General features: G+C 51.3%; 7 protein-coding genes and 1 non-coding gene across 8 annotated transcripts; 4 read left to right on the plus strand and 4 right to left on the minus strand.

Annotated features, from left to right (window-relative positions):
• Positions 1-4,007: 4,007 nt before the first annotated feature.
• G6M90_00g037060 (uncharacterized protein) lies at positions 4,008-5,381 on the plus strand (the record flags this gene model as incomplete). Its single annotated transcript, XM_066130209.1, has 1 exon — positions 4,008-5,381. One exon carries the CDS (start codon positions 4,008-4,010, stop codon positions 5,379-5,381), a length of 1,374 nt encoding a protein of 457 aa, XP_065986395.1.
• Positions 5,382-6,037: 656 nt separating this feature from the next.
• On the plus strand, positions 6,038-7,051 carry CCDC130 (Coiled-coil domain-containing protein 130; the record flags this gene model as incomplete). Its single annotated transcript, XM_066130210.1, has 1 exon — positions 6,038-7,051. One exon carries the CDS (start codon positions 6,038-6,040, stop codon positions 7,049-7,051), a length of 1,014 nt encoding a protein of 337 aa, XP_065986441.1.
• A 791-nt stretch (positions 7,052-7,842) lies between these two features.
• G6M90_00g037080 (uncharacterized protein) lies at positions 7,843-10,414 on the minus strand (the record flags this gene model as incomplete). The annotated part of the gene is made up of 4 exons (XM_066130211.1): positions 7,843-8,416; positions 8,477-9,157; positions 9,249-10,078; positions 10,163-10,414. 4 exons carry the CDS (start codon positions 10,412-10,414, stop codon positions 7,843-7,845), a joined length of 2,337 nt encoding a protein of 778 aa, XP_065986230.1.
• A 1,151-nt stretch (positions 10,415-11,565) lies between these two features.
• On the minus strand, positions 11,566-12,708 carry NPD (NAD-dependent protein deacylase; the record flags this gene model as incomplete). Its single annotated transcript, XM_066130212.1, has 3 exons — positions 11,566-11,805; positions 11,915-12,258; positions 12,390-12,708. 3 exons carry the CDS (start codon positions 12,706-12,708, stop codon positions 11,566-11,568), a joined length of 903 nt encoding a protein of 300 aa, XP_065986476.1.
• A 2,211-nt stretch (positions 12,709-14,919) lies between these two features.
• On the plus strand, positions 14,920-15,003 carry G6M90_tRNA00000040. Its single transcript has one exon. It is a non-coding gene; the product is annotated as a tRNA-Ile (tRNA).
• Positions 15,004-15,844: 841 nt separating this feature from the next.
• ubc8 (Ubiquitin-conjugating enzyme E2 8) lies at positions 15,845-16,980 on the minus strand (the record flags this gene model as incomplete). The annotated part of the gene is made up of 6 exons (XM_066130213.1): positions 15,845-15,981; positions 16,048-16,229; positions 16,347-16,461; positions 16,530-16,639; positions 16,872-16,879; positions 16,948-16,980. The coding sequence occupies 6 exons, from the start codon at positions 16,978-16,980 to the stop codon at positions 15,845-15,847; spliced, it is 585 nt and encodes a 194-aa protein (XP_065986272.1).
• Positions 16,981-19,812: 2,832 nt separating this feature from the next.
• Positions 19,813-20,777, plus strand: panB (3-methyl-2-oxobutanoate hydroxymethyltransferase; the record flags this gene model as incomplete). The annotated part of the gene is made up of 2 exons (XM_066130214.1): positions 19,813-20,079; positions 20,145-20,777. The coding sequence occupies 2 exons, from the start codon at positions 19,813-19,815 to the stop codon at positions 20,775-20,777; spliced, it is 900 nt and encodes a 299-aa protein (XP_065986218.1).
• Positions 20,778-20,935: 158 nt separating this feature from the next.
• ATG12 (Ubiquitin-like protein ATG12) lies at positions 20,936-21,538 on the minus strand (the record flags this gene model as incomplete). Its single annotated transcript, XM_066130215.1, has 2 exons — positions 20,936-20,998; positions 21,125-21,538. The coding sequence occupies 2 exons, from the start codon at positions 21,536-21,538 to the stop codon at positions 20,936-20,938; spliced, it is 477 nt and encodes a 158-aa protein (XP_065986168.1).
• Between the last annotated feature and the right edge of the window lie 938 nt (positions 21,539-22,476).

The raw sequence follows: 22,476 nt of genomic DNA on the forward strand, positions 1-22,476 counted from the left end.
TGAACGGGGCGGTCGGCACGGCATGGGACGCCGCAAAAAGATACTGTACTCCGTACGCCTCCTCAGTCTCCAGAGAACGAGGTTGGGGCCAGTCGATCAACATCGCTTACGGAACATGGTTTGAAGGGAACTTGGGGGGGCAGATGGACAATCAACGGACATCAAACGGTGCGGGACGTTGAATAGAGACGGTGCGGACCGGTGGCGGAGTGGGGGCCATCGGCCATTGTTGTGCGCGCCTCGCGCAGACTCGGCAAGAGCAAGACAGTGCCAGACAGTGCCGTTTCCGGCGCAACAAGGTCGTCACTTCCCTAGCGCGGCCCCTGGTTGACGCGGCTCTTTCCCTTGAATGACCTCCCCCCTCCTTCCCTTTGGAGTTTGGAACCGAGGAACCAAGGACCCTCCTCGCCCGACGCGGTCGACCCCCCGCCCGCTTCATTTTACTCTGCAACTACTCCGTATTCCTGCTACTCCTTTTTCCTGTCGTGTTGCTCTTGGTTACGTGAACTGTCATTTGAGAACGATGAATGGCCAGTGCCAGCCCAGCCACAAGACACAACACTGAGCCGACATCCAACTTTATCAGTCAATTGGCTAAAGAGCTAAAGAGGGTCGGTCAGATCATCTCGACGGGTACAACCATGATGTCAATCGCTCGGTGCAGCCTGTGGTGACACCGAGCACAATGATACCTCAGCATCTGGGGTAACGTGTCGTACAGAGACCTGCAGGCTGTCAAACGCTTCAGTGCGCACATCAGCACGGATCTTGTGCACTGTTGGAATAGTAGGGCTCTGTCATCAATCCTCACTCAGGATGGATGCTGACGAAATGGCCGGCCACATTCTGAGCAGTGAGGGAATTGTCGTCGACACAGTGCTGACGGCTGAAACAGGAGCATTAACTAGTGCATTTCTTCAGCCAGCCCCCAATGCGCCGTCCATGTCGTGAATTTCTATCTGTCTGATAATATCGACCGCATCTTTGGGCGACGGCACCTGAACACCTCGTCGTGGGCACAAAGCTTTGGAATTCGCAATTTGTTGTCAACCCAGTCGACAAATTTCCACGCCGTGAGCCAAGACCTTATCATCTGCAGGGGCATAATGGCAGGCGCACACACCATGCGAATAAATTGCCCACGACGCCAGCCAACCGCTACGCCCAGCAATGCGCGGCACACCGGCATCTCACCACTTTGGTAGTACGTTGGTATGCAACGCACAGTGCTCCTCAGGCAGCTTCGTATTCAGGCTCCGGAGCATGACTGGTGGGGCTGTGCTGAGAGGATCGATCAATTCCTCCATCATGTGGTTCAGTCGATTTTTTGTTCTCTTGCCTAGTTCGTAATACGACTTGCTTTGTCCCTCCTTCTCGGCGACTGCCGCATGAGGCCAGCAATCGTGTTCCTTAGTTGAACAAAGGCACAAAAACGGCCCCTACCGAGTCTAACGAGTAACGAGGTTGCAGCGACTCGAAACTTGCCATTGCCGGTGGCGGTATACTCTTTTGAGATCCACGATGGTGCCTTGACGTGCGCTAGCTGGCAAACTGGCTAGTCCTGTACTGAAGTCTGCTAGGTGGGCTCTTTGCAGCCATTTTCTCCGACATGGCAGACACATCGACAAGTCAAAAGTTGACTACGTTGCGCTAGTTGAGCCACATTATCGTCTGCCGCTCCGCTGTTCTAAATTTACCATGCCAACACGTCCACGTGTGCAGGGACCAAACCCTTTTTGCCACACGCAAAGTTGTCAGTCTTTGACGGAGGAGCTTCGTACTGTAACGAACCATTATTTCGTCACACCAAGCTTGGTAAGTCCATGACGTCTGAACGTGTGTTGGGGGGCAAAGAAGGCAGCTATCGTGGAACATGCCGTAGTGTCTTGCTACCTATTCTCACGACAAACTAACTACCCATTAATACACATATTTACGGCCACAATACAGTCTAGAAGGGTCTGAGGGATTTGCCATGGCACACTCCCACTGGTTTCTCGAGCCTGCCAGGTCGTTTGATGGATTTCACCATCAACACGTGTGAGCCACTGTCTATAGCTTATAATAATCATGGAGATGGCTAGGAGTGAGCAACAGGCAGCATAATATTAGTTGATATACTCGTCGTTTCGTGGTTCTTTGCCATATTTTAGGCGATCATCATACACTGCTCGCAAGGGATATCACACCATCAAATGAAGGAGACTGATCACGGTGTCAACAGGGTGAGCCGTTGTACAAATATAACGTGACATCCATGCAAGGCGGGTTGTACATGCACAAAATGGCAGCAATCAAAGACATGGTGCAGCTACCCGTACCCAAATCACTACACGCGGCCGTGTAACGAGCAGTACTTGGACCATGGATTTCCATTTCGAGGTCATTGCAGGATGTATTCCATTGTGGGAGGCCAACAGCCGCATCGCCAACTTTGGGATGTCGCCAGGCACTTGGAGTACACAGTATTCTTCTATTATATAGGCATAGGGCAAAAAGCATTCTATTGAACAAGGCGCCTGGCTACCAAGCACTGTACTACGGTATATTGTAGTACATTAGAATACGTCTAGATACTTGGCTGTCACATAATATGATATGGTAATTTATAGCATATTAGCGTGTACTTGGCTATCTCGCGCTACGATTTTAAAATACCGTGGCATACTAGTATAACTGGGAGACGGGGCAGAGCAGAAATATTGATAGAGGCTCTAGTGCAGTATAAGGTCTATGAACGCCTCGCATAGTCATCTTGACGGTCCTTGATGATTTGCGAAGTATCCTCCGAATCTCTGCTCTCATCGTGACATCCGGCACGAGACCACGCACGGTTGCCAATACCCAAAGAGAGAATTCTTCTGTCATTTTGGAAAGGGGGTGTAGCTTCTTGGATACCCTTCATCTTCCATTACTTCATGTTTCACGGACAAAGTGACAGAGCAGCAGATCTTGGTGCCTACTATTGCATAGTATCAAACGCCGCAGGGGTTACATATGGGTGCGCAAACTTGGAACTGACATCCGTGACACGGTCCTTAGACAGCCAGCGGAAACTTGCTGGAGGTATTCTACTAATAATAGAGGATTCAAGTTCCCCAATATAGTACCAACCCTTCCTCACCATCTTGACGAACAGTGTTGAACCCCAAAAAGGCGCAAAACTTCAGACGCGTCTCGGGGAAGAACAGTCCGCCACCACTTACACAGCGTAGACAAAGACCTGCGCGATATCTATTTCGACTGGGCGACATGTCGACCTGCTTTCACCGAGTGGCCCGTGCCTGTCGGAGAAGTTTTGTTTCAGAGGCGGCTGACCATTACCCGTGACCGAATGTCGTCACTTCCACCACGATTTCATTGTTATCCAACAAAAGAGTTTTGCATTTTCTATTCAACCGCACCGCCGTGCTATCCCGGAATTACATGGAACGCTTCTCTACATATTATGGTAGGCGGTCTGTTCACCACCCCTCTAGGATCATCATCTTGATGAACAACTTATGGTCGGAAAGGTCCTGACAATCATGCCGTTGCGAATTAATTGCTACGATGCGCAGAATAGGTATTTATCTACCTTGTGAGCAAATAGTATACACTCCAAATAGAATATAGTTTAAAGTACAGGCCTTCGCGCGCAGACACTTTCAAATTCCTTGTACTAGGATTGCCTGATTCTTGGCGTGTACACGTAAAAACAGCTTTAACGGACTGGCAGGACGGCGGCGACGGATTGACAGCTGCCAAAACTTCTGGTATTTAGCTTGTAAATAGAAACTTATTTATTCATTTTTACTTTCTTCCTTCCTCTCTCTAACGCTTTGCCAGAACGTTTAGCATTTTACATCACGATTACCACAAAACGTTGCTCTTTTAGCGCCAGATTCTTAAACCATCTGTATTTGGTATTCAGATATCTTGATTTGTCGCTCGGGCTTTTTTTCACGTTTTCAGTGCACGTGGCGTAGTTCCAATATTTCCTGCTCGGAAATTCACTTGGAGTCAGGATGTCGCAACTCTTTCAGAACAAGGAATTACGTCTTTTAACAACACCAGAATGGGATCGGTCCTCGCTGAAAGATCGCATTATTTGGAACAGACGTCTGCAGCTACATGATACGTCTGAAGATGCCGGGCGTCTTTTCACAGACGATCAGCTGGTCTCAAGATACGATCCTCATATCGCAGACCCCGAGAATTTTCGTTTTTCAACAAATCCATACTGGATGATGCCGAGTATGCCGACTTCTACCCCTATCCCACCCGCCGCCCCTGCAAGTGAGACGATTCAGACGCCCAGAAAATTATCGTTCAACGAGGCCTTCTCAGGTGAAGATTGGGAGAACGTAGACGATAATACTGCTGCTGCTATTGCATTTATTCGGGATATAGTATGGCCAAAGTTACCGGCAGATATTTGCCAGGATCTATCCTCTCACCCGCTTCGCAAATATCTGAAACTGGAAAAGACAACTACCCAGCCTTCAAATAATATAGTCGTCAAGAACATGAAGAAGGCCAACGTTCGCAGCTTACATGCACGATCGCTCGCCGTAATCAGCCGAGCTTATTTCGGCCATAAGAATTTGTTCGACAGCAACCTGGATTACCGGAAAATTATGGACAACTGGCCTGAAGGCGCTGACATTCCATTGGGACCGGCCCCGGGTGTTGAGCTGCAATCCGTGCGACAAAATATGAAAGGGAAACAACCTAAGAATCAGACTGGTCAATCTCACGCAAACAAACGTTCAATGAAAGAGCTATCACCCATGGTAGAGCAACAATCTGAAAATGACCAACACGACACTCAATCAGTGACGGAATTGCGCCGGGTGGTCTCCCCAGACGTGACAGAATCGAGCGCCCAACACGACGGGCAGCAAGCGTCCAATAACATCCGCAAACGCCCTGCAGAGGAGAATATTGAACAACCCAGACTGAAAAGGCTTGACAAAATGCAGGAACAAGTCGTGGACGTCTTGAAAAGCATTACAGATCTTACTGCCCGTTCGGATCGTCAAGAAAAGAGCCTCGAGCAACTCCGCCAGCAGCAGCGTGGCTTCCAAGAAAAGCTTGACGATCGTGACAGACAATTAACAGAACAACTAGATAAATTGCGAGCTCACATCACGGGTCAACTAGAAGATCTTTCAAAAATTGTCCAGTGTCAAGGTCAGAACAACGAGCAACTCTGTCGGCAGCAGCATGGCTTCCAAGAAAAGCTTGACGATTGTGATCGACAATCAATAGAGCAACTAGAAAGGGTTACCTCACTTCACGGCTTGGCATCTGATATGCAAACTAAGCAAATAGAGATGTTACGGCAATTGGATGAATTGCGACATTCCTTAACAGCCAGGCCGTCATGTATTATTTGAACGCTTGGCGTCGCAATATCGGTTGGTTGGATCTTCAATAAATAGTGGTTATTCCTACACAACGCATAACCACTTTTATTGCCTTCTTTGAAGTTCAGAGGAAACTTTCTACGATTTCTTTTGTACTCATTTAATTCGACCCAGATTCAAGTTTTAACGACGAACAAATATTACGATTAGGAAAGGGGCACGATAAAGTGCAATCAGAGGAATAGAATTTACAGGAATTGCACAACGCTAGCATTTAATGCATGAGCATTATGATGAAGAGAATATCAGAAGCCGGCACAAGATGAGTATTCGGAGTCAGAAAGGGAAATCTTCTCAATGAGAAAGTTATTTTAGATTGGCAGCAATTGTCATACAACGACTTCGTATTTCGCAGTCGCTTACAAGGACGTTTTAGCTTAGCTATAATCAAGATTGATTACACAATTTCACCCCACAGTGCGCTCTTCGCAGACTTTTCTCCATTATAGCAGATATATGAATAAGTGAAAAGTAACATTGAACTATCCAGAGGTATAGGGTAGCACCATCGCCCATGTCTCCGCCACCCAACCTCCGTCGCTGTCGTCACTCGTCGTCGTCACTTCCATCCTTCACATCAATCCAACTCCTCTTCAACCCTTCAAATCTCACCAAATCTGCCCACCATGCAGGGCTTCAACATGGGACGCTACGTCCCGCCGGACCTCGAAGGCACAACCTCAGCCAACAAACTCCATAAGAAACACGGCCTCGGCCAGCGCGCATCCAAACTCGCCTCCCACGGCATCCTCACCGTGCGCTTCGAAATGCCCTTCCCCATCTGGTGCACCTCGTGCCCCAAACCAACCATCATCGCCCAAGGCGTGCGCTTCAACGCCGAAAAGAAAAAAGCAGGCGCCTACTACTCCTCTCCCATATGGAGCTTCCGCTTCCGCCACGCCGCGTGCGGCGGGACCATCGAGATGCGGACCGACCCCAAGAACACCGCCTACGTCGTCGTGGAGGGGGCCACGAAGCGAGACACAGGCGAGGACAAGGGCCCGCGCGAAGGCGACGAGGCCCTGGCCATCATGACCGACCAGGAGCGCGAGGCCCTGCGCAAGAACGCCTTTGCGAGCCTGGAAAAGACCATCGAGGACAGGGAGAGGCTGAAGGCGGCCACCCAGAGGATCGACGGGCTGCTCGACGCCCAGGCCAAGTTCTGGGACGACCCGTACGCGCAGAACCAGAAGCTGCGGAGGGCGTTTCGCGCCGGCCGCAAGGAGAGGGGGCGAGAGGCCGAGCGGGCCGAGGACCTCAAGGACAGGATGAGCCTGGGCATCGACCTTGTCCCCGCGACGGAGCACGACGCCACGAGGGCTGCCCTGGTCGACTTTGGCCCGGGGCAGGATGGGCGAGCCGCGCAGAGGGCGCTGGCGAGGCCGTTATTTCAGACGGCCGGCGGTGACGGAAACCGAACGGGCGACAGGGACGCTGCGAGGAACAAAAGTGGCTTTGTTGCTGACATTATGAACAATACGCGTTGGGCGAAGGATCCCTTCTTACAAAAGAAGGACGGCGTCAAGGCGGCGCGGATCCAGGGCGTCAAGAGGAAGAGGACCGATGACGAGGACAGGAATCCCTCGTCTGACAAGGATGCGAGGAGTGCTTCTGCATTGGTGGAATATGATTCTGACTGATTTGTGCGTTTGGTTTGGGTTGGGCATGGCGTGGCGTTTACGGTTTGTTGGTAGAGCAATATACCCCCTTTTTTTGTGCTCTACCAATTTTATGTTCTGGCAGATGGAATCGTCTCCCGTCACTGTGCATGACATGTTGCTGTGTTGGCGTGGAACGTGGGTTCTTTTGCGCATCGGGGGAAGAGAGGCGCGGCGTTGACGTTGTGCTTGGTTTATCTGGCTTGGGCGCTGGTTTACTGGTGACAGTCGGTGTTAAGGCTTGGATTGTTTCGCTCTGTAGTTAAATGAAATTACAAGCATGATGCAAGTATCGACAGTCGGTGCTGTAATTCCTCGTGAGGACTGGATTGGATATCCGATGGCACTGCTGCTCTATGATGGAGAACTCCGCCTCTATATACAAGTATTTCTCCTGGCGCATGTTTGCATTAAGATGGCTCAGCGGCGGTGGACTGTATGGTGGTTGTTATAAAATACATCAGGGCGGGAGCGGCGGGCTATAGACCGGATTTTCTTTCCAAGGAGTATGAGTTTGAGGATACTTGAGGCTGCAGCTATTGAGTCTAATGCGCAAACACCCTCTTCTTCAATGCCCATATCGACTGCTGGAAGGATTGAGATATTTACCGATTAGAATGATGATGGTAGCGATGATGAGGAGTATCAGCAGGTTGTGAAACAAGATGAAGAATGAGCAGTACACATAGAGAAGCACTCCAACATGAACATGCGTACATTGAAGGTATCTAGCCTACCCATTAGACTTGCCAGCGACCAACCATTGCCATCTCTCAACTTGTCCAGCTCGGCGGCCGATCAGCGGCCTTCTTCCCCCAGTCCGACTCCGTGTTGCCCAGCGTCAGCTCCAGCGTCCACCCCTCCGTAAAGAGCTCATGCCCAATCCACGACCTTGTCCAAGGTTTCCCATTTACCGTCACCTTCTGGACATAGACATTCTTGTATGCAGAGTCGAAGTTGAGGGCGCGGATCGTCGCTCTCTTCCCCGTCACGGGACTCTTCACGCTGACTTCCTCCAAGAACGGAGCGTTGATGAGGTACACGTTCTGGCCGGCCACAGGGAACAGTCCCATGACGGAGAAGAACAAGAAGGAGCCCATGGCCCCGGAATCATCGTTGCCCGGAAGCCCGCCGTTGGTGTTATTGAACGACGACGGGATGTATTGGTGAGCCCTTTTCGCAGACAGGCCAGGGCGGCCAGCGTAGTGGTAAAGGAAAACCGTGAGGAAGACGGGCTCGTTGGAAATATCTGCCAAGCCGCTCTCATGGAAAAAGTTTAGGCGGGAGATGAACGCATCGTCGCCGCCGAGCAGTGAGATGAGAGAGGAGGTGGCGTGAGGAACGTAGCTGGAGACGCGATATGTTACTCTTTAGTTTTTTCTTTTGTAGCATGGCCCTTCAACTTACAACAGGTATTGCCAGATACTGGCCTCAAACGTCTCACTTGGGTTTGACGTCAGTGAGCAGAAGCTACCAAGGGCTGAACAAGCTATTGGGTCCTGAAATCCCCACGTGCCATTCATGTATTTGGGCTGGAAGAAGCCCTTGAACCCGGTATCTTTGCCTTTGATGACGGAAGTCTGGTCCTCCTTCCACAGGTTCTGCCAATTCATGCTGCGGTGCATATACTTTTCTCGCATATCATGTTTGCCTAATCCTCCCGCAAGCGTAGCCAGGCAAAAGTCGTTGTACGAATACTCAAGAGTGCGTGACACGCTCCGGGAGTTGGTTCCAAAGCCCAGAGGGTCGAAATCCAAGTACGGGATGTACTTGTACTTGCGCCAGCTCTGCAGGCCGCCGCGTCCGTGATACGACCACTCCAGGGGCTCATCCTCCGCGTCGGTAACAATGGCCTCGAGGGCGAGCTCCCAATCAATGTCACTGCTGAGGTTCTTGGCATAGGCGTCTACGAGAACGACGTCGGCATTGGAACCTCCCTGAGTCCACCCCTTGCACATGGACATGTGGCAGTCAGGCAGCCATCCCTCGTGCTCGTACATATCCAACAAGGACTGAACCATTTGTGTTTGCGCAATTGGATCCAAGATTGTGAGGAGAGGGTGCTGAGCTCGGAAGCTGTCCCAAATGCTGTGCGAAACGTTCAGTTAGTTTGTCAAAAAAAAAGGACAAAAGGTTTTGTCAAGCCCAGTGCTGGTAACCCGGAGAGTCAGCCTCTTACCAGTAGAATGAATCAAAATAAGGCCTCCCGGTATCCCAGTGAGGATTCTCGCCGCTATAGTTCTGGGGACTAATAAAGCTCCGATAGGCACCGCTCCAGAAGCTCGTCAACAGATTCTTGTCCGCGCCGCCGGGCTTGACAGATATCGGGCTCAGCTTCTCTCGCCATGCATCCTTGGCAGTCTTTACGAGACGGTCAAAATCTTGGAGGGGATTCGGAATCTCCCTCTCTGCGCTGCCGCACGCCTGCTCCGAGCTTTTGAAGCTGAGCCCAACCCTTGCTGTAACTGTGTTGTCGGGCCCGGGACTGAATCTAGCAAAGCCACCACCCTCCAGGTAGAAGAGGTTGAAGCCACGGGTGATGTACATTTGTTTTGGCTCCGTTCCCGCCCTGTTGTTGACCCATACGCCCGTGTCGTGGATTTTTGCCCCGGCGAAGTCCACGCAAAAGTGAAGCTGGTACGAGCCGGCGCCAAAACTGGGCAAGAAGGTGCCGTTCCCAACCATTCGACCAGATTTCTCGTCCACGAGGATACTGGCATTCTGCCGGCTCTGCCACAGGTCTGTGAGGTCGAGCATGATTAACGGGTGGTTCCCCTTTGACTTTGGAAACGTGAATTTCATCAGACTGGCATGCTCGCTGATAGTCATGCTCACTCGGATACCAGACGCAAGCTCGATGCCAAAGAGTCCCGGCTCGGCAACTACCGAGCTCGCCCTGTAGTGAACTTTGCGGTCTCCAATGCGAAACTGGCAATTGTTTAGCTCATCAGAACGGCAGACCTGCGGAAACAGCGGAAAGTTGCCGAGACTCGGATTCCCTCCCGTCCCCTAGGGGAATACAAAAGTCGAGTTAGTTTTGACCGAAGCCTCGAGGGAACAGGCGAGGAGGAAATGGGCAGAGATGTGCTTTACTGAGTCGTGAATAGAAGAAATGCCCGTAACATTGGACATGTCCATGGCGAACCCGCCGGTATTCTGGCCGTCTACATCGGCGACGACCTTGGCCAAGCCATACGGCAGAGTCGCTCCGGCAAATACATTGCCCCCGTTTGTTGTACCGATCAGTGGGTTGACATAAGTCAGAGGGTCAACTTGTGTCGCTAGGGACGCAAGAGGCCAGGGCAGCAGCAGAAGCTGCGGCAGATGGAGGCTGGGATTTCGCATGACGATGCTCGGTGTCCATGCAATGACGGCGTGCTCCAAGTGCCCGTGACGAGCTGCGGTAGGGGGACGATGGCAAGGCGACGATGCTCCGTTGGGTTGTTTGTTTGCCAGAAAGCCATTGGAACGCGTCCAACGTGGTGTGACTCTGATTGATCGGCGGGCCGCGGCCATTGCAGCAATCGTGCCCAATCCATAACTTACATGATCCAGACAACGCGGGGGAGCAATCCTCGGGGTAGCATCAAATGAAAGCCTATCATCATAGATGTCGGCGCTGTAGCCAATAAGTCGACCTCAGTCACCAACATTGGCCTAGCTGCGCACCGTCACCCACGCGCATAATCGGGCGGTATGCCTCGGTTTTCCCCTCACGAACCATCTTTGTGCAGAGCTTCGGGGCCGCGAGCCCAATGGCGACCTTGTTTCGCCATCAGTCTTGGCAGAAGTTCGTCATTGTGAGACCTTGATCAAGCGATATCTGTGCCGTTGCTGACTTACATGTATGTACGGAGCAGTTACAAGGTATTGCCAGGCCTGAAGCAAGGCTGATGGCCAGAATCGAGTTGTGATGGATCAATTGATTCCCCCGCCGGCCCCCACCCTTGATTCTCTGGCGGACCGTCTGTGTTCTGGCCAGCGGGGCGACCAGGGTGCCATGCCATGTACTTAGGTATGTTGTACGGATGGATATCTGGAGTCGACGGTTGGCTCCAGCCTCCCGATGTCAGATGCCGCCACCTTAGCCAACGGCATTTCACCATCACATTGCTCCGTAGACACACGCTGCTCTCTCATCTTGTACAAAGTCGACAGGACAACGGAACGCGAGGGCCCACAGTTGCAGGTTCAGTGTATTTTCATCCATTATGGCTACTGGTACTATAGCCTTCTCATTTTAGAAGGGTCCAACGCTAGTTCAACCCGCCCGCGCGCGTTGCTGTATGTATATCAATATTCCTGTGAGCAGCCGACGGCAATCCACTCTATTAACCTTTGTGATAAGTCAGAACCAAATCCACTCCACTCATTCGAGTAATACCAGAAAGTGAATAAAAAGAGAAGGAGTTTTGTGTGTGTTTGTTTCATCCAAAGACGGCACTAAGGTGCCCACTGCCTTGCTTTCGCTCTCTCCCGGCAGCGTTGTGCTGGTGTCATAGGCTGAATTCTCCATTTTCTTGCAATTTCCCAATCACCGGCTCGAGAAGTCTGGGAAGCGCATCTGCCGCATCTTGACCGAAAGCGAAATCTCCCGGCTGTATCTTGTACAGCTCCGTCTCCTCCTCGGCCTCGGGGTTGATGGTACAGATTCGAGCCCCATGCAACTTTGCTTCTGAGATGTATCCGGCCGCGGGATACACTTGTGCGGATGTGCCTATAACGAGCATCAAGTCCTAAAAATAACGTGTAAGCCACCTTCTATTAACAGCGGTTTTGCTTTGCAGCTAGCTCCTGGCCCACTGCTCACTGCGCCAACCAAAGCAGGGTAGTGCTGAGGCGTACAATCTTATCCCTTGTGATCCATTCATCGATATTTTCAATCATATTCTCATCAAGCTCCTCGCCAAACCAAACCACGCCAGGTCGTTGAATGCCCGTTTGACACTTGGGACATTTGGGCAGCTCCTCTTCGGGAACGTGCTTGATTCGGTGGTACGGGTCCAAGAGAGGAAGCGACTCTCCGGGGGGAGGATCCTCCGAGCCAGCCTGTAAAGATGGGCAGAATGGGTCGTCAAAGTTGTCCCGCTGAATCCAACCGCAGCCTTCCGTCGTGCATTTTATATCGAACAAGGAGCCGTGCAGCGTGCAAAGTTGCTCAGGTGGATGGCTTGCTCGTTGAGACAGGTCTGCAGAGAGACAAAGGCGCAAATAGCCTCGCATTAGTCAAACCACGAACAAGATGGAGGTACTCAACTGACCCCGAGGAGCGGGAGCGGGTGCCCACTCCCTTCCAAATATGGGCGGTTGAAGAACTCACTATCAACATTTTGTGTTAAACATAAGAAATCCGGGTTCTTCTTGGCCAAGGCCGCCAGAGCTTCATGGCCAGGGTTTGGCTTGGCTTTCAAGGCCAGGTGGCGTCGCCAACCATAGAATAACCACACAAGACCTGGATCCGTCGTAAAGGCCCTCATCGTGGCTAGCTTTGTGGGCGAGTGCATCCTCCAGAGACCTCCGGCTCCACGAAACGTTGGGAGACCAGACGAGGCACTTAGGCCAGCGCCGCAGAGGGCCAGGATGCGACGGCTGGAACGAAGGACCTCATGAAAGGTCTCTACATCGTTGTGGGGAGGCATCGAATCCGGTCCGACAGATGAATGAATATATATGAATATGTATTAAAAAAAAGAAAATAAAGAAAGAAGAAGAAGAAGAAGAGATAAGAGATAAATCAACGTATGAATATTCTGTTCTTGGAAACTACCAGTTGACCGAGCGGGTGTGGTGTGTCGTGAGTGGCCACTGCCGGTACCGGCTGGGGTAGCCCGGAAGCCGCCAGTGCTAAGAGGCGATCACGATCAAGATCAAGGCGAGCTGTGGTGGGGTGAGGATGAGCAACACTCTGCTATCCTAAACGGGAGAGCGAATTGTCTGTCATAGGCCGGCCGGGCTGTAGCGCGAGGACGCATCGATGAAAAAGGCCTGCGAAGAAGAAGGGTTGGTTGGTGTGAGTTTTGCAGATGGAGAGAAAAAGAAAGAGGCTGTGTGAGGCGAAAGTACGAGGAGGTGGTTGCAAAAAAAAAAAGACACACACGCCGATGCTGCTGATTTTAGAAGAATCAGGGCCAACCGGGACCAGTTGCTTCAGGTGAGCAAGCACTTTGCACTTCGGCGCTTTACCAAAGCGGTGCCCAGGGACACAGATGGCGACTTGGGGCAACCTCGCCTGGTACTTTCGAACATCGTGCGGAATTCTCAGTGGCACAGGTACCTGATCGCCGGCAAAAGGTACTCCCAACTCCAGACTTCCGTACTCCGTACTCGGACCGTGGGGATAGCAGCCTGGGCACCTGCGCAGCAGACTTGGGGGTGTCCCAGGTGCCCGCTTCTGCACACTGGTGCAAGCCTCACATGTGCTAGGTACTAGGTAAGCTAACGAGCACTTGAGAGACCAGACTGGACTTTTGCAGCGACCAAGCCACAGGCCCCCAACATGAATCAAGCACCCAGATACGAGCCAGTACCAGAAATATATGTACGTGCTGCTTCATCAACCAACATGCCAGGCGCTAATAATATTTACAAAAAAGCATTCCGTACTTTACGCAGCACAGCATATTTATTGCAGGATACCGCGCTGTCGGCAGTCACCGCCACTCTTTGTGTCGCCGCCACCATCTGCCACCCAAACACAAGCAGAGTACCAGATATGTAGCTGACATCTGGATGATAATGCATGCGCTTCCAACTTGTGCTACGTACTAGCATCAACAACACCTGTCGAGTCTGGACCTGTGGCCCTGTCGCCTACTTACTTAAAGTAGGTACTTAAAGGTACTACTCCGTATTGACTTATTAAGTACGTGCCCATCTGCGCATGCAACCAACCAGGCCCATTGTAGATACCTGGCGCATGAAAGTCACATCGCAGTCCTCAGCGTCCGGAGCCTAGTCTGCTCTCCACCATGCCAATCAACCACGTTCTCGACTGGACGTCCAATGCAGCCTCGATGTTGGGCTAGCGCCGTTTTCAGACCGAGAGACAGAAGTTCAGATGAGCAGTTGCTCTCACCCTGGCCCTGGTCATGCTCCGGCTCGTCGTACCAGCACCACCCTGCATCTGCGCACCGCTCCTCGAGACCCTTCAGCTTCGCAATGTCCCGCAAACCCCTCCTTCATTCATTTATTCCCTTCTTTATTTGGAGCACTTTTCAGCATCTATCCACTATTATGTCGTGCCTTCTTAGTGCCTTCTGCGCCTCCTCCCTGCGCCTCCAGGCCCGAGCCGGTGCTCTGCCAGGGACGCCGGCGAGGCAATGGATGCACTCCCCAGGAGGACACGAAACCGCGACCCAAAGTCGCGCAGAGCTTGCCCCGAATTTATTCGTGTTGGATCAAATATGAAGACGGGATGGCGAGCACCGGCTTCCATGGCCTGACATGCAAATAACGTCCACCACACCCCCTCCCCAAATGATGCTTCGTCATTGTTGGAGCCAACCCGCATCAATCCCTGCTCGGTTTGCACCAACAATGTTTCTCGACGGTGCCAAGAAATTTCAGAAACACCCAAATACATGCTAAGTTTTTAACTTTTAATTGTTTCGCTCTGTAGTCAAATGAAATTACACGCATGATACAAGTATCGTGCAAGCGTAAAATGTACATACTAAGTTTACACTAGTATTTTGGTCCGCGTTCCATCATATCTACCTACATACATACATCCTGTCCTTCCGCTAGTTGATGTTTCGTCCATCGGTCCGCGGTAATCGCATGGCTTGGTGGCCTGAAGGAGTGGAGAATTTAGATAATCAATAACAGACCTGAGGCAGCAACAAAGGATAGCTTCCGTAGCTCAGTTGGTTAGAGCTTCGTACTAATAAACGTTAGTGATGCGGAGGCCGCAGGTTCAAGCCCTGCCGGGAGCAAAGTCGTTCCACGATGCTGTCCTTATCGTGCTGTTTTTTTTTTCATCTTCCTCTGTGCCAACTTTGAATTTTAAGTTTGCCTTTTTTTTTAACCAAGAAAAGCCACCGGTCTTCTATACGTTACACCTATACTAGGAAATACCAACGATCACTATTTTCTTCCTCCGGAATGCTGTCAAGTGTCATTACCGACTCCGAGACCTTGAATGAGAACTTGCTAGTCGAGTTGTACCTTACTACATATACTTCGTCACGTCGCCGTAGGTAATCACGGCTGCATGATTTCCGTCTACTTGGTCAGAGTTGGTGTGTGCCGGACATTTGCTCTGTTTAGTTTACTTGTTTTATTTGTTTCTTGACTCGTCCTAGCATAACCCCGAGTAACAAAAAAAAACCTCATGTCCTTCATCATAATACCACCATTATTCCAACCGAAACATCACCAAGGCCAATACAACCTTTGACAATCGATAGGTGGCAACCGTACCAGAGCCTCACTCCCATAAAACGGGCTTGGAAACCACGCCATCATCTCGTTGAGAAACCCAATGGAAACAGCAAAATCTAAAGTTTGGCAACCTTCCAGCCAACTGCATAGACAGGCATTCTTTCGTTCAGAGAGGAGAAACAACCAGACAAAAAAAATTCCGACATCATAATAGTCGGCCTATGCAACTCCCCGCAATGTATAGTCCTAAAAGGTTCTTTCAATGTGCCTTGATATCCGTGTTTACGCCGAAAAAAAGTGCGAGCGGAATGTCCGCTGATGACCCCGTGAGGTGTTTATGAAAATCGTTGACGCTTGAGATGAGATGTGAGCGTGGTGTCGGTCCAATCGAGGTTATACGTCGTCCATCTGCCCTGCTGGTTCTTCGTCCTCATCGTCAAAGCTAGCAACTGAAGACATGTCGTCCTCGTCTTCGCTTTCGGCCCCTGCTTCGTCGGCTGCGTCTTTCGTTGCGTACTTTTGTACATACTCTACAAATCCCATCTATTAGTCCCGAGAGCCATGGTTGCAAGGATCAAAGTGCACTCAACGCTTACCCTTGACCTTGGCGTCGTAACTTTTGGGCTCTCGTATCAACAGGGCGGCTGCCTCTCCGTTGAGGGGATCGGTTGGGTTCGGGTAGCGTAAAAGCTGCGGGAGGAAGACCTCGAAGATGTTGATCATGTCGAACATCGGTGACCATGTTTGGTTGATTACGTCCAAACAAACGGATCCGGACCTGTCGAGGGCCAATATGTCTCAGTACTGCCAGACACTGCAAACATTTGGCTTTCCCACTCTGGCGCCATCTGTTTGAACGCATCCACGAGACGCCATGTACCAAGTGTCTACTCACAGCTCATCGATGTTGGGGTGGAAGATACGGTTGACGAAGCCGATGCTAGGTGACTTATACGGATAGGTATCAGGCAACTCGACGTGCACTTTCCAGAGGCCGCCTTCAAAAGGAGCTATAGTTGAGCGTATTAGCGTCGAGTCTAGAGGCATGTGTGGGTTATTCATCGTGGGCTCTGCATACTCTCGGCCGGGCCCTTGAAACGGACGAAGAACTCTTGCCTGTTTGTCGTTCTGGTAAGAAAGAATTCGTCGGCGTGGGAAAAGGCGCGTAGCCAAGGTAAGCATCTTACACTGCGCGAAGTTAGCAGCCATCAGGCAACAGCGAACGAGATGGCATACTGTTATCGTTGACCAGGGTTACCTCATAGTCACTCATGAGCCTACAAATGTCAGTTTGACCGTGGGGTTTTGGGTGAAATTAGAGGCAGTGTGTCCACCATACATCCTGTGATTAGTGTTAGCAGGTCATGGAAAGCAAAGCAGCGTAATGTATGAGAGTCGAGTTCGGGTAGCGGCGGCGTACTTCATGACCTGGACGAGATGATGTCAGCGGAGAGAGGAACTCGTTGTCTACAGCACCAGGCACAGACGGCACTTACATCAGTCTCGATTCTTCGGCGCGGGCTACTCATTTTGGCAGGCTCGCAGCGATCACTGCGTCGCGTGGTGTGCTCTTCGAAAGTTGAGGGAATGTCTCACGACTCGGGAACCGGCGACGTCACTACTGATAAGAATGGGCTGGAACAAGGGTGCGAGACGAAAGACGGCAGGTCGGCGGCGGTTACTGCTTCGACGAACAAAGATATGCGATGCTTCGGGTATAAACGGCGACGGATAGACGTTGTTTAACAAATAACGGGAGATGGACGAGATGGCCGAGTGTGCACTGCAGTCTTTGGCTCGAGGAGAGAATGTCGGGAGGGTCGACTCGAGTCACTCGACCAGGTTGACTCGGTTGTATTCAGGTGGGTGACGGCGGCACAAGTCGGCACCTGTATGGGCATGTATGGGCCTGGCTGGTGCAATCAATGTTACGGGACAGGGCCTACTTGACTGACTTGGTGGTAAATGTCGACCTGTCCTTCCTTGTGTGCCAGTTGTCGATGTGTTCTGGCCCGGTCTGGTGCGGGGATGCGTTCAGCCAGCCAGTGAGTAATCCGGCTTGCCAGCCAGCCAACGGGCGGGCACTCTCTCTCTGGAGGATGGGGCCGCATGACCTCCAGACCTTTCAAATGTCCGGTTACTTGGGCAGTACGGAGTAACTAAAACCAGATTGACTCATACTACAGCATGCAATGGTCTGGTGCCTTTGGGCGTCCGCCAACCCAAGAAGGATCGGCAGCCCCCCGTTGGCCTCCTACACGTCAAAGGCTTGGGACCAGAGACCAGACTGGACCGCCGGCTGGAGCCAATCCGACCACATGCTGCCAGGCAGCCTCTAACCTGACCCCTCCAGCTGCAGGCACAAGGCATGCACTAATGGTGGAGGCGATGATGCCACTGGGCCGCAGCTGCCGCACAAGGCCGACTCGGTGCTTGGACTACCCAGCACATGTGCAATCTGGTGTGCCAGTACATGTCAACGTGGTAACATGTCTGGCCAGGCATCAGACTCACTGACGCTAGGTGCTAGTCGTGCTGGCACTGGGTGGTTAAGTAAAGTCAATACTTACATGTACTTAAGTAAGTACCTAGCAGTGGCCACCGCCTGAGCCACAGCGCCTCGCACACGCCTCAGCCTTAAGCACTCGGGTGGCCGGAAACGATCGACCAGACCACCAGACCGTTGACATCTGAGTTAATCCCAGCAACTCACCACCAGGCTTTAAAATGTCGACCCAAATGCGTCTCGCCCATGTGACCCTCCACTTATTAATATTCTCTATCCAGTACTGTCGACACCTCTGGCTATTAGATTTGGCCATCTCAGTCTTGGAAATGACACAACAAGGCAACAGCATTAGTATTCTGTTGAGGACCTAGGTACTTCTAAGTAAGTACCTAGTAGCTACTGTACATTCATTCATGTACGTCGTACGTGTACATACTCTCTATAAGCCGCTCCAGGCAGGCAGGACGTCGCCATTGTGACAAATCAGGCTTTCACCCCTTCAATTGACCGCATTGTGGTAAAACAACAAAGACGCAAGTTTGGGGCATGACTGGTCGTTTATTCCCCTCTGCCCTCAGACTTACAGCACCAGTAACAGACGGCGCCGGCATCCCGTAACATTTCACAAAACTTGCGAGTGCCACCAGACTGCACATTGACAATCCTCGCCCATAGCAACCATCTATTGTTCTCGGCCAAACATGCGGATCGCGCCCAAATGAGCACGCAAGAAAGAAAAAAAAAACCTCAACAATACCTACCAGAAAACATCCGGACAAACAATAACTGACTTGTCTCGAAAAACCATTTATTGTGCCACGAGACATGATCGACCTAAAGGCGTCTGCATCACCGGCCGCCCCCGGTCTCTCCTCCCTCCTCAACCAACCACATCCCTCCCCAACGTCGTGGCTCCCAATCACCCGAGCCTCGGCACAGGCACGAACCCGTTCCATCGCCTCTCCGATAGACCGAGGAATCCGGTCCCGCTCGGCGACGGCGACAAGTGGACGCCAAACAATGCCTCTAGTTGGCAAATGGGGAGTCTTGATATTGAAAACAATAATAACAACCACTTGAGGTAATTTTTAATTTATTCCTTTTTTTTTTTTTAGAATAGACTGACTGCATCTTGCCATCCCAATACAAACAACCATTTGGAGAGCACAAACCAACCTAGCGACAGAAAGTGGGTCGCCGCGCCGCCCTGACTGGTCAACCAGGCACCCGGATCTGAATCTGGGTTAGCAACTCTGGAACCGACCGGGGTACCTCGCCCCAGGGTGCTCCGTACTCCGTGCCCGTAAGAAAGGGAAAAAACACCACAATTTCCCAGAGATACTCAGTTCTACAACGTAAAATCCATCATGGCTAGCCTGAATAAAACCGCTTCTTCCGCCACAATTCAGGCACACCGTTTCTTTTCTTTTCCCATGCTCGGCATGACGGGGTTTACACGGTGACGTGCACACCAGAATATTTTGCGCCTTTTTTTTTCTACTCTCGGATATAGTGTATTGCGTGCAGTCCCTGTTGTACCGAGTACACCTTTCACTCGTTGCCCTTGCGGTACTTGTTCACTCACTACGCTTGCGCGAGTATAAAAGTACCCGCACCGGACCCTCACATACACCACATCCGTCCAAGCCTCTCCCACCCCAGAACCATGTCTGCCGTCACCTCCCCTCTTAGACGGTCGTGTGCTCAACTTACACGAGCATCACCACCAAGCTCACTTGCCCTCGCCGCTCTTGTTCGTTCCCCCTTTTCATCTCCATCATCAACTTTCCCCCCCTCCTTGTCAGCATGTGCAATTGCCTCACGTCAGACGCGGTACAGCTCCCACTCACCCATGGGGGCTGCACCCGCCAACCAGCGCAAGAAAGTTACTCTCGGTACCTTGAGGAGTCTGCATCGAAAGGGAGAGCCCATCACCATGATGACTGCCCATGACTTCCCCAGCGCCCATGTTGCCGATCATGCCGGCATGGATGTTATCCTGGTTGGCGACAGCCTGGCCATGGTCGCCTTGGGTATGGAGGATACCAGCGAGGTGCTTGTTGAAGAGATGCTGCTGCATTGTCGATCAGTAGCCCGAGCCACCAAGAGTGCATTCACGGTAAGTCATCTCGTATCGTCGTGGGATATTTTGCCAACAAGTACACCTAACATGCACTCCGTCAGGTCGGTGACCTGCCCATGGGCTCCTATGAAATCGCCCCTGAGCAAGCACTTGCCACCGCCATCCGCTTCATCAAGGAGGGACGCGTTCAGGGCATCAAGTTAGAAGGCGGCAAGGAAATGGTTCCCACCATTGAGAAAATCACCACCGCTGGTATTCCTGTCCTCGGTCACGTCGGTCTCACTCCGCAGCGGCAAAACTCTCTCGGAGGGTTCCGCGTTCAGGGCAAAACCTCCAGCGGCGCCATGAGCCTCCTCGAGGATGCTCTGGCTGTCCAGGCAGCAGGATGTTTCGCTGTCGTCCTTGAAGCCGTTCCAGCCGAAGTTGCTGCACTCGTCACCCAGAAGTTGGCCATCCCCACCATCGGTATCGGTGCCGGTGCCGGCTGCTCAGGCCAAGTTCTTGTTCAAACGGACATGACTGGTAACTTCCCCCCTGGTCGATACCTACCCAAGTTTGTCAAGAAGTATGGTGATGTATGGGGCGAGGCAATGAAGGCCATCGAGGCCTACCGAGATGATGTCAAAGCTCGCGAGTATCCTGCCAAGGAGCACACGTATCCTATGCCACAGGAAGAATTTGCCGCATTTGAAAAGGGAGTCAAGGCGTTGGAAAATGTGGCTGATCAAGCTTGAGGACGGCACATGTTGGGACATGTTGAGTGGGGGCGGCAGCACTTGATGATTCGGTTTTTGTGAGCGAGCGCATTTGCATTGCATGCGAGGCGGGTTTTCTGATTCTCAGGAGGCATATTTTGCGTTTTATAGATATTTCCAGCAAGATAGATGACAGTTTACCCGAAAGCTGGTGTCATAGAGTAGGCGACAATGAGCTGATCCTGGCCATTCTTGAAGCACTATTTCGGTCAGCATCGTAATTGGTATCACTTCCAGACATGGTAATTTCAAATGATAAGCCGACTAGGGAGCACAGAATGACTCTTCTCATGGGGAAAGTCATCCCGGATCGTGCAAGGACATACCTGATGTAAATTGCCAACCACCTCATCCAAACTCGGCGCAAACGCACTGTTCACATACAAAAACACGCTATCCGTATCCTTACACCTTAGTTTTCTCCTCAGATATCTCACCACCTCCTCAAACTTTCTCGTTGCACTAATCTTGCATAGCTCCTGTGCGAGACTAGGTGCCGCACCAACGGGCTTGAACTTGACAACCACCTTCTCCTGGGGAAAACCACCAACGCTAGCCAAGGCAGCCGTAGCATCACGCGGTAGGTCTGCCAGCATGACAGAAGCAGTCATAGTAAGTGGAAGCTCGGGAGAAGCCGCCCCAGAGTCATCATCTTCTTCGGGAACTGGGGAGCTTGGTGTTTGGGAGGGAGTGTTTGTGCTCAGCGATGTTGACGGTCCCGGCTCGTAGGGTCGTGCCATCTTGGACGATGAGCAAAGAACCCAAAGTTCACTTTTAGACGAAAAGTAACAGGCGCAATAAACCTATGGCCTTGGAGTGGTGTATGAGTGGTGTATGAGACATCGTCTTCATCGGGCCTTGGCAATGATCCAGCCGTTGGGTTTGCATGTACAGTGCGGTTATGTATCGTCACTGTACACCATGCACGGAGCGCGAAGTCGACAACGCATCGAGGCCTCAGGCCGGACCATAAACAGCTTTTCTCCCTGGCAACGCGCGGACGCGGCGTTACAATGGCTTCTTGTAATTTTGTTTCATTATGGTAACATACAAAGTACATATATATCAAGTAACCAGTATATGTACAGCCGGGCAATGCCCCACACTGGAAGAATCCTGTGCTTCTTCTGCAACGCTCAGCTATGATCCTTTTCCGCTTTCACCATACACTTCATTCCAAAAATCTGTCAGTCCTGACTTGTTTACTGTCGTCTTCCAATCCATCATCCTACTCCGTTAGCTATAAATATGCCAAGACAAAAAAAACGCCTTGCCATGATGTGACGTTCAAAAAGAAAAAAGGTGAAAAATGCTAAATATGCCTAGCTATGCCGCTTGCGCCGACTTGCATGCAATGTCATGATGCAAAGTGAAGAATAATAAAATGAATATGATAATCGAAAAAATTGTTCAATCAGAAAAACCGCTGGTGAGGGATCATTCTGGTCTCAACCTTTCGTCGAAGAAGTGGTATCATTTGGATTCTATACTGCAGCGGGAATCTGATTGAAATGCAGAGAATGAAAATGCGAGTTGCGTGGAGCCAATGTAAAAGCGCAAAAGAGGCGCCAAATATCAAGGAAGTCGTCGTCAGGGACATTATCTGAGTTTTAGATGGTGCGAGGTTCAAGGTTGCTTCTTTGGTGTGCGAGGTGTGGGATATACTCGGAGTGTTTTA

Source organism: Metarhizium brunneum, chromosome 2 (assembly GCF_013426205.1).
Source record: "Metarhizium brunneum chromosome 2, complete sequence".
In the NCBI taxonomy this organism is placed as follows: Eukaryota; Fungi; Ascomycota; class Sordariomycetes; order Hypocreales; family Clavicipitaceae; genus Metarhizium; species Metarhizium brunneum.